This window comes from Erpetoichthys calabaricus, chromosome 13, assembly GCF_900747795.2.
Source record: "Erpetoichthys calabaricus chromosome 13, fErpCal1.3, whole genome shotgun sequence".
Lineage (NCBI taxonomy): Eukaryota > Metazoa > Chordata > Cladistia > Polypteriformes > Polypteridae > Erpetoichthys > Erpetoichthys calabaricus.
The window spans coordinates 6,236,245-6,254,975 of NC_041406.2; the positions used below are offsets into that span (position 1 = coordinate 6,236,245).

The 18,731-nt window shown below is 42.0% G+C and overlaps 1 protein-coding gene across 1 annotated transcript in view; it reads right to left on the reverse strand.

Moving 5' to 3' along the window:
- The window catches only part of cmtm8b (CKLF-like MARVEL transmembrane domain containing 8b), a 28,626-nt gene extending 10,473 nt beyond the window's left edge, over positions 1–18,153 (reverse strand). Inside the window, exons 1-2 of the mRNA XM_028817643.2 lie at positions 17,387–18,153; positions 921–1,094 (exon numbers count right to left, since the gene is read on the reverse strand). Of these exons, the coding sequence (XP_028673476.1) occupies positions 921–1,094; positions 17,387–17,554 (342 nt within the window). The 5' untranslated portion in view covers positions 17,555–18,153. The remainder of the gene's footprint in view (positions 1–920; positions 1,095–17,386) is intronic.
- Positions 18,154–18,731: the final 578 nt, after the last annotated feature.

Below are 18,731 nucleotides of genomic sequence, written 5' to 3' on the forward strand. Positions count from 1 at the left end.
CATGCGCCCCTTGGAGGTGGCCACGGCCCCCAGCAGGGTTCACCTATTATGTTACCTTGATTTTTGCCTCTTGTCTGTGATAGATAGACAGATAGATAGATAGATAGATAGATAGATAGATAGATAGATAGATAGATAGATAGATAGATAGATAGATAGATAGATAGATAGATAGATAGATAGATAGATAGATAGATAGATAAGAAAGGACGGTGACAGCAGTCTGTCGCTGAAGCTGCTCCTCTGTCTAGAGATGACACTGTTTAGTGGATGCAGTGGATTTTCCTTAATTGATAGGAGCCTGCTGAGCGTTGTTTTGGTTGCTTCGTTTTTTTTAATTTTCTTTTGCTTTTCCCATTTGCCCGATTCTCCCAGTTTACTCACAAAATTAGTTATCTGTTTTCCTGCCGAGGGAGGACACCGAGTTTTCACGGTTTCTCTCTTTTTGAGAAGCACCCTAAGAGAATTTGGGACTTTCAGGGCATTTTGAACTTTAAAAGCCTGTTTCACCATTTTTGGGGCCTACTTAGGCCTAGAAGCCTGCCACTTGAGTTTAAAGTCAGGCTGCCTGAGCGGAGTGCTGCTCTGGGTTTTGGAAATTTTGAGGCCTATTTTTCCTTTTGGTGTGCAGCGTATCATAATAATGGCTTTCTTCAGTCAACCCACCAAAAGCACTGGTGAACTGGTCGAGCTGACCCTGTGAATGATACCAATGCTTGACTTGCAGCGACACCAGCCCATTGTTTACTCTTTTAGTCCTTCCGCTCGATGATTGCATCCTCTTGGACAGGAAGCCGTGTGTTTGTCATGACTCAAAACAGGCTGAAGGAAGCACAGAGCACACGAGTTTTTGGTCACAGAACTGTGAGATTAGAAGGACAATAAGATGAAAATGGGGGAGTTTAAAGAAATGGTCTTACCACAGTAGTCCATGGGACTTGGGTGATCTTTGTGTAGGCCATTGTCAGGTACAGAATTAAAAAGAACACAGTCAGGATCCAATAAAATACAGCGATGAACATCACCCATCCAAAAGCTGGAACTCGGAAATACTCCGTCCCAGCCACCAGCATCCATACCAGGAGGCCAAAAATCTGAAAAATATCAAAAAAAAACAACAATTAGAGGAAGGCAAAGTATAAGACCAGAAGCTGAAAAGCCTATTAACATGGCCTCTTAGTTTGATTACAATCATGTGAAAAAGTAAGAACACCCCATGAAATGTGTGGACATGTCAAGATTTGATGTTCTTTAGATAGATTGGCCCTTCTCCGCCTAATGCTCAGTTTGGCCAGAAGACCAGCTCCAGTAAGAGTTACGGTTGGGGAGAATTGAGGAGGCCACTGCACTCTTGGGAAACTTCAATGTTGCAGACATTTTTTGTAGCATTCCCCTGATCTGCACCTCGACACCAACCTGTCCCTAAGCTCTGCAGGCAATTCTGTTGGAACCTTCTACAGACAAGTGGGTGAACTGTGGAACCTTCTAGAGACGGGTGGGTGCCTTTCAGTCCCATCAATTCAACTGACTACATGTGGCATCCAAACATCTCACTGATGATCAACAGAATTGGAGGTACAGGATCTGAGGCAAATGTCAAGGGTCAGAGCAAAGGGTCTGAATTGTGGGGTCAATGGGGCATTTCAGCTTTCACATTTAATAAATTAGCAAGAATTCCTAAAATCCTGTGTTTGCTTTGTCATTCCGGGATATGGAGGGAAAAGAAACAAACTGAAATGATTTCAGACACACAGGAAACCATGAAAAAATAAAGGAGTCTGAGTACTTTCTGATGACACTGTAGTACTAGGGTGTTGTACCGTGTTAGCCATTATGAATGTTGAGAACAGCCAAGCAAAATGACACCTTTTATTGGCTAACTAAAAAGAATACAATATGCAAGCTTTCGAGGCAACTCAGGCCCCTTCTTCAGGCAAGATGTAATCACTATGTAGATAGATAGATAGACAGACAGACAGACAGACAGACAGACAGACAGACAGACAGACAGACAGACAGACAGACAGACAGACAGACAGACAGACAGACAGATAGATAGATAGATAGATAGATAGATAGATAGATAGATAGATAGATAGATAGATAGATAAGTCACTATATAATAAATATATATTCATCCATCCATCCATCCATCCTCTTCCACTTATCCGAGGTCGGGTCACGGGGGCAGCAGCTTAAGCAGAGATGCCCAGACTTCCCTCTCCATGGCCACTTCTTCTAGCTCTTCCGGGAGAATCCTGAGACGTTCCCAGGCCAGCCGAGAGACATAGTCCCTCCAGCGTGTCCTGGGTCTTCTCCAGGGCCTCCTCCCGGTTAGACGTGCCTGGAACACCTCACCAGGAAGGCGTCCAGGAGGCGTCATGATCAGATGCCCGAGCCCGATCCAGAGAGAGCTGAAGATCACGGCCTGATGAAGCAAACAGGACAACATCATCTACAAAAAGCAGTGACTCAATCCTGAGTCCACCAAACCGGACTCTCTCAACACCCTGGCTGCGCCTAGAAATTCTGTCCATAAAAGTTATGAACAGAATCGGTGACAAAGGGCAGCCCTGGTGGAGTCCAACTCTCACTGGAAACGGGTTCGACTTACTGCCGACAATGTGGACCAAGCTCTGACACAGGTTGTACAGGGACCAAACAGTCCTTATCAGGGGGTCCGGTACCCCATACTCCCGGAGCACCCCCCATAAGATTCCCCGAGGGACACGGTCGAACGCCTTTTCCAAGTCCACAAAACACATGTAGACTGTTTGGGCAAACTCCCATGCACCCTCCAGGATCCTGCTAAGGGTGTAGAGCTGGTCCACTGTTCCACAACCAGGACGAAAACCACACTGTTCCTCCTGAATACAGATAGATAGATAGGAAAGTCACCATATAATAAATATATAGCTAAATACAAAAGGCACTATATACAGTAATCTAGATAGATAGATAGATAGATAGATAGATAGATAGATAGATAGATAGATAGATAGATAGATAGGAAAGTCACTATATAATAAATATATAGCTATATACAAAAGGCACTATATACAGTAATATAGATAGATAGATAGATAGATAGATAGATAGATAGATAGATAGATAGATAGATAGATAGATAGATAGATAGATAGATAGATAGGAAAGTCACTATATAATAAATATATAGCTATATACAAAAGGCACTATATACAGTAATATAGATAGATAGATAGATAGATAGATAGATAGATAGATAGATAGATAGATAGATAGATAGATAGATAGATAGATAGATAGGAAAGTCACTATATAATAAATATATAGCTATATACAAAAGGCACTATATACAGTAATATAGATAGATAGATAGATAGATAGATAGATAGATAGATAGATAGATAGATAGATAGATAGATAGATAGATAGATAGATAGATAGATAGATAGATAGATAGACTTTAATCTTAGTATAGTAGGCAGGATAGATAGATATGAAAGGAACTATATAATAGATAGATAGATAGATAGATAGATAGATAGATAGATAGATAGATAGATAGATAGATAGATAGATAGATAGATAGATAGATATGAAAGGCATTGTTGTATATATTATTTAAATATTAAATGCACTATGTAAATTACACACAGACAGACAGAGAGAAAGACAGATACAACATTTTCATAAAAGTCGCAAGCTTTACATTTACAACAGGCACCTGCGATGGTCCATTCCGCACGTCCCTAAACCAAAACATTTGAGGAGATTTCTGACGTGTCCACCGGTTGGAAGTTAAGGTCACTGCAGGATATCCCATGGAAATGGATCAAAAGCAACACCAGAATGAGGAAGATTTACAACCTTGGGAATGTACAGAAATGACCGTGGACAACTGATGTGTACTCTGAGATTAGAGTGATCAGGAGAGCTCTGCTGAAAGACGCCACAGCCAGTGGGCGCAGACACAAAATCAGCAGCAGGACGGTGAAAAGAGTTGTGAGGGGGTGAAGGAGAAACTCAAGCTCTTGTGGAGGGCACTGATGTGTGGAGGCCTAGTATGCTGTATTTATGGTGGACTCAGAATGTCTTCAGATCCCTTCACTTTCTAATACTGCGTTGTTGATTTAATTTGAAATGGAGACATTTGCCATTTTTGTCCCTCAATCTACACTCAGTAACCTATAATGACATAATTAAAACACTTTCTTTTTAACGGTCTGCAAATTTATTAAAAATCAAAAATCAGAACCTGTTCTTCATAGAAATATTCAGACCCTTATTACATCACTCTAAAGAAGCCTCCTTGGCAGCAGTTCCCTCTCTAAACAAGCTTTGCCCACCTGGATTAGGGCACTTTATCCTGTTCTCCCTGGCAAAGCCTCTCAAGCCCCATTAAACTGGATGGGAAGCTTCTGTAAATGGCCACCTTCAGCTCTTCCCACAGATGTGCTGTGGGATTTGGGGTGGGCCACTCAAGGACACTCAGAGACTTGTCCCAGTGCCATTCCAGTGTTGTCCAGACTGTATGCTTCAGGCCACAGTCGCGCTGAAATATGAACTGTCACCCCAGTCTGAGGTCTCCTGCACTCGGGAGCAGATTTTCTTCAAGCACCTCTTAATTTTTGGCTTCATTTATACTCACCTCAATTCTGGACTGTCATCCTGTCCCATACTATGGCACTGCCACTGCCATGCTTCACTGTAGACATTGTATTGGGCAGGTGAAGAGCAGTGCCTGGTCTTTTCCAGACAGGGTGCTTGTTATTCTCCCTAAAAACTTCAATTTGTGCCTTATCAGACCAGAGGATCTTTGTCCTCAAGCTCTCAGAGTCCTTTAAGTGTGGTTTTGCAAACTCCTGTCACTTGATGCTGCTGAGATGGTCATCCTTCTGACAGGCTCTCCCATCTCAACAGAAAGTTCTGTTAAGAGTGACTAATGGGTTCTTGGTCACCCTTCTGATTCTTCTTGCCCAGTTACTCGTTTGTCTAGACAGCTAACTCTAGGAGGAGTCCTGGTGATCCTAAACTTCTTCCATTTCACCATCATTGAGGCCGCTGTGCTCCTGGAAACACTCAAAGCTTTTCAAATGGTTTAATCCCCTCGCCCAGTTCTATGTCAGACCTCAAGTTAATCGTGGAGGTCTACAAAAAATTCTATGTTGTGGTTACCCAACCTGGATGCCCCCCACAATGGAAGGACCGGGGGAATGAGCTTTTTCAGGACATCTTCTTCCCTGGACCGATAGAGGGCAGCACCCTTGGCTTGGAGCATGGAAGCTCAACCCTGATAGGGGGCACCTGGATGTTTGCTGGGCCCTTTTTGGCAGCACTTCCGCCACACCAGGAAGTGCTGGCGGAAGAAGGCTGTTGGACACCTGGAGTCCTTCCGGGTGACCCATAAAAAGGGGCCAGCTGGCATGATTCAGGGGCCAGAGTTGGGAGAAAGAAGGACAAAGCCTGTGTGGAGGACTGGAGGCAGAAGGACTGTGCAAGCATTGTTGCCCTAATTTGTATATTGTGGGGAAGAATAAATGTGTGTGTTGTGTGGCAAACTCGTGTCCTTCCTGACTGTATCGGGTTAGGGCGGCTATAAGCACCCTGGGGGTCATAAGCTTTGGGCTGAGCCACTCAATGATACTCAGTGACTTGGTTTTGTGAGACCTTCTATACACAGGTACATGTGTGCCTTTCTAAACGAAGTCCAATCAATCCAGTTTGCCACAGGTGGACGGCAATTAATTTCAGACACACCTCAAGGAGAATTAAAGCAAGCAGGATGAGTCTGACCACAATCTGGAGTTCCACAGCAAAGGGTCTCAACACTTTTATGAGTGAGAGGTTTCAGTTTCTGATTTTTAATTGATTTGTAAACCTTTGGACTAATACTACTTAAATGGACTACGAAACCCAGCAGCCCCTGTAGTACTTTGGCTTTGGGCAGCTTAAGGTGTTGCCTCGGGGGTTGTTGGGGGAAATAAGGAATGGGGCCAGAAGAAGCCGACAGGAGCTCAATCATCTGTATTTTGTCTTTCAACGCTTCACCCCACCATTGGATTACAAATACTTGCAGTGTGACCTTCTATAAACAGGCTCATGTGTGCTTTTTTAAATGAGGTTCAATCAATTCAATTTGCCACAGATGGACTATAATCAAGTTCTAGAAACATCTTAAGGGGAACTAAAGAAAACAGGAGGCACCTGAGCACAAACAGGAGTGCCACAGTGAAAGGTCTAAATATGTACAGAACTGAGAGCCTGATACCAATAGGGCCCAACCGGGGACAGGGCATCACAGGGCACACTGCCTCTCACACACACTTACATGCCCATTTCGCTCTTTATCCATTTACTGAATTTTGTATTTTTTTGCCTACCTTTCTGAAGACATGTTTCCATTTTTTCATTATGGGTTATTGACTGTAGATTGATGGGCAAAAATGGCAAATTTCAGAATTTCAAATTAAATCTTCTGTACAATGAAGTCTTAAATTTCCCTCAGGATCAATAAAGTATCTATCTATCTATCTATCATATAGTGCCTTTCATTCTATCTATCTATCTATCTATCTATCTATCTATCTATCTATCTATCTATCTATCTATCTATCTAATATTGTCTTTCATTCTATTTATTATATAGTGCCTTTCATTCTATCTATTTATTATATAGTGCCTTTCATTCTATCTATCTATCTATCTATCTATCTATCTATCTATCTATCTATCTATCTATCTATCTATCTATTAGATAGATAGATAGATAGATAGATAGATAGATAGATAGATAGATAGATAGATAGATAGATAGATAGATAGATAGATCTATCTATCTATCTATTAGATAGATAGATAGATAGATAGATAGATAGATAGATAGATAGATAGATAGATCTATCTATCTATCTATTAGATAGATAGATAGATAGATAGATAGATAGATAGATAGATAGATAGATAGATAGATTATTGAAAGGCACAATATATCTATCTATCATATAGCGCCTTTCACATCTATCTATCTATCTAATGTTGCCTTTCATTATATCTATTTATTATATAGTGCCTTTCATTCTATCTATCTATCTATCTTAGATAGATAGATAGATAGATAGATAGATAGATAGAAAGGCACTATATAATAAATAGATATAATGAAAGGCAACATTAGATAGATAGATAGATGTGAAAGGCGCTATATGATAGATAGATATATTGTGCCTTTCAATAATCTATCTATCTATCTATCTATCTATCTATCTATCTATCTATCTATCTATCTATCTATCTATCTATCTATACCCACTATATATGACATATATAGACAAGCACATGCTAGACATTCCCAGTATACCATATGTATAAATTCTTCCTGTCCAAGACCAGTCACAATTAGAAAAGAATCAGAGGCACACCGACTTATTATGGGATAGATTAAAGAAGTCAATCAACATAACACACGGGTCTTTGGGTGACTGAGGTAACTGAAGAAAACCCATGGAGACGTACTGTGAATATGTAGACTAGTGTTGGATCAGTACTAAAATTTTGACTTTGATATCAATACCAGCTATCGGTACCAAAATGGTTTCTAATCAAATAATGTGAGAGAGAGGTTAGGAGCAGGCCACCTCAGGATCCCAGATTAGGACCCAAGTGCAGCCACGCAACAGGCGACACCTCAGCACCACACAAGTTCAGATGGAGGGCCTTGCTCAAGGACCCAACAAAGTAGAGTCTCTTTTGTGCGTTTACAGGATTTGAACAGGCAACGTTCCAATTGCCAGTGCATATCCCTAGCCACAGAGCCCCCACTTCACCTAAGCAAATAATGGGTAACTCCAAAACCCCATGTCTTACTCCATTCTACCTTTGTACCACACAATTGCTTGAAGGTTCTGCTCCACCTTTATAATGCACTGGTGAGGCCTCATCTGGAGTCCTGTGTGCAGTTTTGGTCTGCAAGCTACAAAAAAGACATAAAAACACTAGAAAGGGTCCAGAGAAGAGCGACAAAGCTGATTCCAGGGCTACAGGGGATGAGTGATGAAGAAAGATTAAAAGAGCTGAGGCTTCACAGGAGACTGTGATGAAAGGTCTGTGGCACAATGCAAGTTTTAAAATAAATAATCGCTTCCCGAGTACGTAAAGGCTCAGAATGTGTGCAGATGTGCACATGAGAACGCACCTCTGGAGTTGATTGTGGTGCTTGGCTGTGCAAATGCGAGCAGAGCAGTCAGGTGCCTCATTCACACCCTGGAGTGGGCAGAGGGTGATATCTGCACCTGATCACGCTGTATAAAGGAGCCTGCATGGCAGAGGGAAGGGGGGGAGAGAGCAAAAGAGAGAAGAAACAAGAACAGAGAATAGTGGAATGGAGGTTAAAAGGAAAGAAGAACAGAGAAAAAAAGGCAGACCAAGAGGCAGGATCATGAGGGCCCATGGAATACAGAATGTGGCAAGCGGCCGGGGGCGAGCCTTAGGAAGAGGAGCCTGATGCTAGAGAATAGGAGCGGCCTGGTATGCGGTGTCTGCCATGGTACTCCATGGATGCCAAAGGCCTGCCGATGGGGACCCGAGCCAGGAGTTTAGGGTTGACTGCACCTGTCGGTTGGGCGTCTCCTCAGCTGCAAGATCCTGTGCAGGGTATGCAGAGGAGTTTTAGAAGGAAGCATTGCGGCTCGTATTTATATAAAAGAACTGTCTCTGGATTTTAACCTCGTTTTACTGGCTTATTTGTTCGGATTTTTTTTAACCTTCATGTTCACCTTTCTTTATTTATTTATTGACTGTTTATTGAAGGTCATTTGTTGCACTGTACTTTTAGGCAACACCGCTTGTTCTTGTGATTTAAATAAAAGCCCTGAGCACTTTTAACACTAACCCCTTGCTATATTTGTGTGTGTCCTCATTTGCCCGGCTCATCTCGGTTTGTGACTATCGACAATTTCAGATTGAAGAGGCTCATGGGAGAGACAAAGGAGAGTGGAGCTAACCCGGACCGGATATGACTGAAGTGTTTAAAATTATGAAAGATATTAGTCCAGTGGATCGAGACGGTGACTTTAAAATGAGTTCATCAAGAACACAGGGACACAGCTGGAAACTTGTGAAGGGGAAATTTCACACAAACATTAGGAAGTTCTTCTTCACACAGAGATCCACAGACACGTGGAATAAGAGACCAAGTAGTGTGGTGGACAGAAGGACTTTAGGGACCTTCAGGACTCGACTTGATGTTATTTTAGAAGAAGGAAGTGGACAGGACTGGCGAGCTTTGTTGTCATCCAGATTGTTCTAATGATAGCAGTGAAGTCTCGATCGCTTCAAAGCAATAAGAATCCCCCTTGAGGGCCCGATTGCATCAAAGTAACCCAAGGGTTCAAAGAGGAACAGTTGACACCCACACTCAGATAGTGAGTGAGTAGGCCTGTCAGTTGAAAAGCAGCTCCTTAACTTAAGTTAATCCTGCGGTTTTGTCTTTCAAAGGGTGTCCTGCTAGAAGAGAAGTCTGTCAAACTCATACTACTCCTCACTCTCTCTTTCTGTGTTGTAAGCTAACTCTCGTATGGTGCTACCCTATGAGCTACCATGCTGACTCCATTTTTCTGGTGTCACACACATGCGCTTGGGAGTCAACCAAAGGGACCAGGAAACGCCAATTCTATGTCACTTCCTGTGAACCAGCTATAAAAACCCCTCATCTGTCTTCTGGCAGGTCTGGGTGGCAGACACTTGTCCCTATTTGAATTGTTTGCCTCCCAGGTCCACCGGGAAGGAAAGTCTGCATGACATGACTAACATTCCAACCTTGCTGGACTTGCATTTCAAAGTCCCAGATGATTCTTCCCCTTAAAGATGGTGTTACGGCACACAGACTTAGAGAATAAAAACATCAGAATCTGCACGTGTCTGCATCCACCATAGAATTATGGGATTGCTGTTTCCAAAGGTTGGCTCTTGAGGTGGAATTAAACAAAAGAGTTTCCTGTAGTGGAGGAGTCAGACTGGAAAGGTGGTGAGACTCCAAGTTTTTGAAATGTCGAAAGTGAGGAAGAGTAGGAGGAATCGCTGCGACCATAAAGGATCAAAGAGGGAAGGAGTGTGGAGGGAAAAGATGTTAGCATTTGCAAGAAAGTCCGACCAGACACTCAAACATTTCATGAGGCCTTATCAGCACTGAAGAAAGATGACTAGGGACTGGACTACCAGACCGGACAACCATGGACCACACTTTGAGAGCCACTGGAATGGTCTTTCTGTAGCATTTATAGCAACATTTTTAACAAGTCCAGCTACTTGAGGGTGGACTGGGTGAGGTCAGTTGAACAGAAGAAGAACAAAATATTAATTTTCATTTGATATAGTGCTATCAGAGCAGCGGCCCTGGAATGAAATGGATTTTATATCAGCGCAACCTTTACATACCAAATCCACTAATAAAATCTACAGCCATTGTTCAGATAGCAGAAGAGGTGAGAGATAAAAAAAAAAAACAGGAAGCATCCACTTCCTCAGCCCAGCCGACCCCTTCCTTCTATTTGACACAAAGTCAAACAAACGCGAAAAATATCCGAGTTTCCTTCTCTGTTCATAATACGAATTTTTCCATTCTGAATTTAACACTGTTTTTACATAGAGCAGATTTGACTAACAAAAAAATACAATGAACAAGTGAAGAGAGCATACATTGTCAAAGCGGCCGACTGGCACATCCACACAGGAGCAATGTGAGCCAAAAGGAGGACTTGCCCAGGTTGTAGTTTTGTGACAATAAACAGTGACGAAAACCAAAGCTGTATGGTGTGACCAAATTACCTTGGCATGTCGGGGTGAAAGGAATGCGAGGCCATCCTCATTTGAACTGCACGTCGTCAGTGAGGCAGAATGTACAATCAAGTCAGGAGTACAATTGTGAGGGTGGCCAAGAGAAATCTGAGATAAGATGGACCACGTGACACGGCCAAGGCAGCTGAACAAATAAGAGCAAGGAGCACTGCATGTGAAAATGCAGAACTTCCAGTGGGTACTCAAGAATGCTTAAGGCCTTCAGCTTTGTCACACCACTCACTTAAACCCCTCATTTCACCCTTGGACTCCTAAATCATCATCTGACACCAAATACAAGACCTCTGTGAATGATCAAACCTGCTCAGTCGAGCTGGAAGTTACAGAAATACCAGAGTCTAACCTGGCAACCCTGGGAACAATGCAGGAACCTTTTCTGAACGGGGCATCAGTCCATGGAAATGCTCCACCACACTCACATGGGGCCAAACTACAAGATGCCAGCTTAATTAACTTCCATGTCATTGGGAGGTGGGTGGGAATCCAGAGACCCCACAGAAAACTCCATGCATGTACACATCAATGGGATTCAAAGCCAGGACCCTGGAGATGTAAGGGATAGATAGATAGATAGATAGATAGATAGATAGATAGATAGATAGATAGATAGATAGATAGATAGATAGATAGATAGATAGATAGATAGATAGATAGATAGATAGATAGATAGATAGATAGATAGATAGATAGATAGATAGATAGATAGATAGATAGATATGAAAGGCACTGTATAATGATAGATAGATAGATAGATAGATAGATAGATAGATAGATAGATAGATAGATAGATAGATAGATAGATAGATAGATAGATAGATAGATAGATAGATAGATAGATTTTAATCTTAGTATAGTAGGCAGGATAGATAGATAGATAGATAGATAGATAGATAGATAGATAGATAGATAGATAGATAGATAGATAGATAGATAGATAGATAGATAGATAGATAGATAGATAGATAGATAGATAGATAGATAGATAGATAGATAGTAGGTATGTCTCTCCTTTGGCCTCTTCCCATGGATGTGTTCACTTCTCGTAATTTAAAATGGCGTTAATGGTGCAAAGCAGTGCGTCATGTGATGGCTGAACTTGGGCCGCACTGAGCCATGAATCACAACAATGCTGAATGGGAAGGGGACACAAATGGTTTGTGGAATGTCATGTGAGGGGTCACCAGAGGCAGCTTGAGCTTACGTGATTCCTCCATCATTGCTCACACACAACAATCAGTAATGATTCTCCAAGGGGGACCAATGATGACAATCGGTGGAAATTTGTCAAAGGGAACCCCCTCCACTACTGGGTAACGATAGACAGCGATTATGCAACGGGGACCAGGGGTGAAGATCATTGGAGATTACGGGTCACGAAGACACAAATAAGGCAAAATTGGGTTGTGAGAAAAAATAAAGTTTTAGAACCACTGGTGTAAATGTAAGGCACATAGAGTTCTGCACATTAACCAGCAGGGGGCAGCACTGATGTACACGGTCCTGATGAATGGTAGAGGAGAGGGACTGTTAGTTGGAAAGAAGCTCACCGGTATCCTGGATGGGAGCTTCAGGCATACAGAGGGACACCACAGGTAGTTTTCACATGGTCTCAGGTCTTCTGCAAAGCATTTAAGACCCCAGAAGCAGCTACTCTATAAGTAGGACCTCAGCTTGCTGTCCGAGTCCCAACAGGCTTGGTAGGAGAGAGATGAGCATTTGGTAAGGGCAGCACTAGAATATACAGCAAGAACATCAGATGTCTGGCAAACAAGAGGTTGTGTAGTGAAGACCTGCTTACTCTATGTAGAAGATGCGAAGTGTTGAAAGTTGAGCAGGGGGTGACGGCGTTGAAGTGTGGGTCAACCACCCCACATTATCAGTCAGGGGTACTCATCTTAATAGGTAAGCCATTTGGGACATTGGGTCAGTTATTACCAGCAGCCGTACCACAAGATCATCTACCTGAAGGTAAGCTCATTCAGGCCCGGTCAGTACTTGGATGGGAGACCATCTAGGAAAAGCTTGGGTTGCTGTGGGAAGAGATGTGGGTGAGGCCAGAAGGGGGCACTTACCCTGCTGTGGTCTGTGTGTGGATCCCAATGGCACCAGTGCAGTGATGAGGAAACGGTTCTGTAAAAATGGGTGCCATCCTTTGGATGAGACGTAAAACCAAGGTCCTGACTCTCTATGGTCATTGAAGATCCTTGGGCATCCTTCATAAAGAACAGGGGGTATCACCATATCCAGACTAAATTACCCACCATGACCTATTCCATGGCCACCTACTCATCCCCTGTCTCTAACTGGCTAATTATCTCTCACCCCTTTACCGTCTAATCGTTAATGTGTGGTGACAGCAGTGGTGAAAAATGGCTGGAATCAGATCATCCAGGAGGGTGCTGCACATTGGTGGTGGTTGAAGTGGCTCCCACCCTCTCTGTGCAAAGTGCTTTGAGTGTCTTGAAAAACGCCATATAAATGTAATGTCTGCCAGACTAACTTCGGTAGGACTTGTGAGCGCCCCCGTAGTCCACGAAGAACACAAAGCAAAGTCTTCTGGTGGTGTAGCCACAAAGTGTAATTGATTAAGAGTGACATCAAACATCATAAAAACTGTTTCTTTCAATGCGAGTGACAGAGTATCTGAAAATGACAACAGCAAATGCCCTGCTGAGGGGTCAGCACAGAGATACGCAGGTGGATGAGCAAGTGGTGTCCTGGATGATGGACTATCTGTTGGGCAGACCACCATTTGTGAGGCTCAAGGACTGTGTGAGCAACATTGGAGCACCAGGAGGACCAGGCCTGCCTGCCTGCTTGACTCCCCACTCAGTACACCTCAGAACAGCAGATCAGGTCACCGGTAGAAACTCTCAGATGATTCTGCACTTATGGGGGGTACTGAGATGAGAGGAGAGGAGTCAGGGGGTGAAGTGTGATTGATGGTGCAAAGACAATTGTCTCCAACTTAACATCAGCAAAAGCAAAGAACTGCTGATTGAGTTTCACCACACTAAGGAGTCTCTGTGATCAGTCACTATTCATGGAGTGGATGTAGAGGTGGTCAACTACTACAACTACTTGGGGGTCCACATCAGTAACAGTCTACACTGCTCTCATAACACAAAGGAATTAAATAAGAAAGTGCAGAGCAGCCTCTTTTTTATTAGGAGACGATACACCTTTAATGTGAGGAGTGACATCCTTCATATCTTCTACAACTCTGTGATAGTCAGTGTGGTGTGCTGGGCTGGTAATATCACTGCAAGAGAGGACCACCAGATCAACAAGATAATTAAAGGGGCAGGCTCAGTTATGAGATGCACTCTGGACCCTCTGGAGGTCATTGTGGAGGAGAGAATGAGGACAAACCTGAGTGCCATTATGAACAAAGCTGCACATCCTCTCTCCATGACACACCAACATGGAGGAGTTTCAGCCAACGAATCATTCAGCTGAAGTGAGTCAAGAAACGCAACTGGGGGTCCTTTATACCAACAGCAACACCTGTATAGCACCTCAATGGGACTGCCAAGTCAGACGCTTTTCTTATTTTTTAATTTTCTTCCTTTGTAGTCATTCTGGTGTTTATATGAGAGAGTTATATTTTTTGTTATGATATAGAAATATGACTTAAATACGTATTATTTATCGAGCTTCTCTAAAACGCCAAATTTCCCCTTGGGAACAAATAAAGTTCTATCTATTTATCTTTAGATCTATAATATAGTGCCTTTCATATCTATTTACTATATAGCACATTTTACATCTATCTATCTATCTATCGCACATTTTACATTTATCTATCTATTATATAGTGTCTTTCACATCTATCTATCTATCTATCTATCTATCTATCTATCTATCTATCTATCTATCTATCTATCTATCTATTATATAGTGCTTTTCACATCTATCTATCTAGTTTATCTATCTATCTTTCCATCTATCTATCATATAATGTCTTTCATATCTATCTATCTATCTGTCTATCTATCTATCATAATGTGCCTTTCTTATCTATTTATCTATAGTTTCTTTTACATCTATCTTTCTATCTATAGATCTTTAATATAGTGCCATTCACATCTATTTATTATATAGCGCATTGTATAATAATAATAATACATTTTATTTATATAGCGCCTTTCCCATGCTCAAGGCACAATAAAATGTATTATTATTACATTTATCTATCTATCAATCTATCTATCTATAGCACATTTTACATTTATCTATTATATAGTGCCTTTCACATCTATCTATCTATTATATAGTGCCTTTCACATCTATCTATCTATCTATCATTTAGTGCCTTTCATATCTATCTATCTATCATAATGTGCCATTCACATCTATTTATTATATAGCACATTTTACATCTATCTATCTATCTATCTATCTATCTATCTATCTATCTATCTATCTATCTATCTATCTATCTATCTATCTATCTATCTATCTATCTATCTATAGCACATTTTACATTTATCTGTCTATTATATAGTATGTTTCACATCTATCTATCTAGTCTATCTATCTATCTATCATATAGTGCCTTTCATATCTATCTGTCTATCTATCTATTATATAGTGCTTTTCCTATTACAGTATATATGTGTACCGATAGATAGATAGATAGATAGATAGATAGATAGATAGATAGATAGATAGATAGATAGATAGATAGATAGATAGATAGATAGTAAATACTATCTATCTATCTATCATATAGTGCCTTTCACATCTATATATCTATCTATCTATCATATAGTGCCTTACACATCTATCTATCTATCTATCATATAGTGCCTTACACATCTATCTATCTATCTATCTATCTATCTATCTATCTATCTATCATATAGTGCCTTTCACATCTATATTTCTATCTATCTATCTATCATATAGTGCCTTACACATCTATCTATCTATCTATCATATAGTGCCTTTGACATCTATCTATCTATCTATCTATCTATCTATCTATCTATCTATCTATCTATCTATCTATCTATCTATCTATCTATCTATCTATCTATCTATCTAAATAGCTTCACCCTTATCAATGAAACAATGAAACCCTGGCATAAAACACTCTTTAGTTGCATGCTTTATATTACAAAAAGCCTTATGTAGAGAAAAGTCAAGCAAAATGACACCTTTTATTGGTTAACTAAAAAGATTACAATATGCAAGCTTTTGAGGAAACTCAGGCCCCTTCTTCAAGCAAGATGTAATCCTGCCTGAAGAAGGGGCCTGAGTTGCCTGGAGAGCTTGCATATTGTAATCTTTTTAGTTAGCCAATAAAAGGTGTCATTTTGCTTGAATTTTCTCTACATTCATAATGGCTAACACGGTACAACACCCTAGTACTAAAAAGCCTTATGAAATTTTCATAAAGAAAACATAAAACCAACAAGGAACTCCAACGTGCTGATTACAACCATCCATGCGTTTCCTAGCCTGTCTTCACAGCTCAGGATTGCAGTGATCTCATCTCCTAGGAACAACAGGCATAATTTAGCAGCTAACCCAGCATGGAGTGCCAGTTCATCTCACAAGCTCACCCACATTCCATCCTCCTGAGCCAGTTTCAGGTTGCCACTTAGCCTCTCTCTGAATTGGATTCACACAGAGCTAATGTGGAGTCACCAATTAACTTAACATGCCATTAACCGAACACGCAGGTTTATAGGAGGTGAGAGGAAAAACAGAACCTGGAGAAAAACGCCACGTAGACGAAAGCACTGCCCAAGTTGGAATTCAAACTCAGGACTCCACAGCTATGAGAAGGAAGCAATGCTAAGTGCTACGCCGCTGTGCTGCCCTTACTATTTTCTATTTTATTATGTTTTTTTAGGAAAAGAAACATTTAGAAAATAAAGGAACAAAGAAATGCACCCCGATTTAAACTTCTAAGTGTCTCCCTGTGCCAGTTTAGTGTGACATTTCCTACATTTATACACCGTGTGTTATTACTGACCACTTGGTGCACACCTTTATCTAACTCAACATTTGAGAGATGCACTCAGTTCACATTTCTTTGAGTTTTTCCCCTAAAGTGAAAGATCTTGCTCAGAGTCACACTGTGTCTAGAACAGGATTTGAACCCACACACTCAGAGTCTGAAGTCCAGAGCCTTAACGATTAAACGACACTTTGCAGTGGGTGCTGGTAAAGGCGCTATAAACACTGGTTGACGGTCTCATCAGCTTTTTTCTGGTGACAACTGCGGCACTGGTTAGTTATTGTGCTCTCAGTTTAATTCTATTCATTTTATTTTGTATAGCGCCCTTCACTGAGTGAAGGCGCAGAACGCTGTGTCAGGTTCTCAGGTGAATGCACGTATTGATTTAACGAATTATTAAATACAAAATGAGTACAAATAAAGACACCAGCTTATAGCGTACAATAATTCTTTTCAAAGTAAAAATCAATCATTGGCTCAAACTACTTTTTTCTCGATCTCTTTCAAATGAAAAGTATATCACCCATCTCATTTGGAGGGTCCAATAACCCAGGGGGTCCGAATCTCGGCTGTACTTACGATCTCGGCGACCATCAGCAGTCCCGGTACAGTGCGGATGAACTGTTTGTCGTACGACAGAGAAGTGGCGGCGAAGCTGTCGGAGTGCGCGGTGCTGGCGGTGGTGTTGATGGTCAGCGACCTCGGGCGATCTTCCATCTTCGCCTGAATAGGGGTTTCTTCATACATCTACGGCTGTTTCTCTGTGTTTTTTTGGAATGGAAGTTGGACGTTTGAGCATCGCGAAGACGCGCACTTCAAAAAGCCTCCAAAGTGTCCACGCGCACTCTCGAAGAAAGAATGCGATGCACGTGGCGCAAGGGAAAAAGTCCCTTCTCCATGAAAGAAAAGCTCAAAATAATTATAATGATGATAATAAACGAGTAAATAAATGTACTAAACGGACTCCGAAGCGTGAACAAAATAGAAAACGTCCACAGAGCACTCCCTGGTGGCCGCGCGTGCCCGCGCTCGCTCGCTCGCTCTCACTATCGAGGTGCCGCGCGCGCCTTCACTCGTCCAGTCGGTGTTTCGCGTTGGTTGAGTTGGGGGATACAAAGTCGTTCTGCGCTGTCGATCAGCCCTGCGAGAGTTTCTGTGGCAGGCGGAGACGGGTCGAATGGGGGGGGGGGGGGGCAACTTCCGCACCTCTTATCCAGTGTACCTGTGTGAATGGGCGGTGCGCCGAGGGCACTGAGCGTGAAAGACTCGACTCTACGGCCCCTTCCTCCGCCTCCTCCATTGGCAGCCGACGGCTTCCTTCGCCTCCGGGCGTACTTACAAATGCACCTCGAAAGAGAACGGCTAAATCCTGATAGCATCTTGTTCCGCTCGCTGTTGTCGTGTAGTACACATCACGCAGATCACCTTTATTGCGTATAGCGCCTTTACCAAAGATCAGCACTTTACAAATCCGCCAGGTCACAGTTGTATATTAGGCTGATGGCGCCTTGGGAGATCAGGATGGAAGATAACTGTTCCGTGCTTTTTTATTATTACTATTATTATTATTATTACAGGCGCGGTATGTGATTCTTACACAAGGAGGCAGAAACAAGAAGGGAACCCTCAACTGCTGTAGAGCCGGAGGGGTACGTGAGATTGGTGGCCGTGATCAGTTGTCACGGGACGCGTGGTGCGCGATTCTTGTGTGGAGTGGCGACGGCATTGCAGCCGGCTGGCCTGCGCGCTTGCCGCTACCTCCACTTGCATGGCGCACAGAGGGTAGGTTACAGTTTGTTCTGTTAAGCCCCAACAAAATTAGAAAGCCACCAACAAAAAGAGTTTCAGAAAACCGTTTTATTGAGTTAACGTTTGATTTGCAAAAATAGTTTGGTCAGTCAGCCATTTTCCAACCCGCTATATC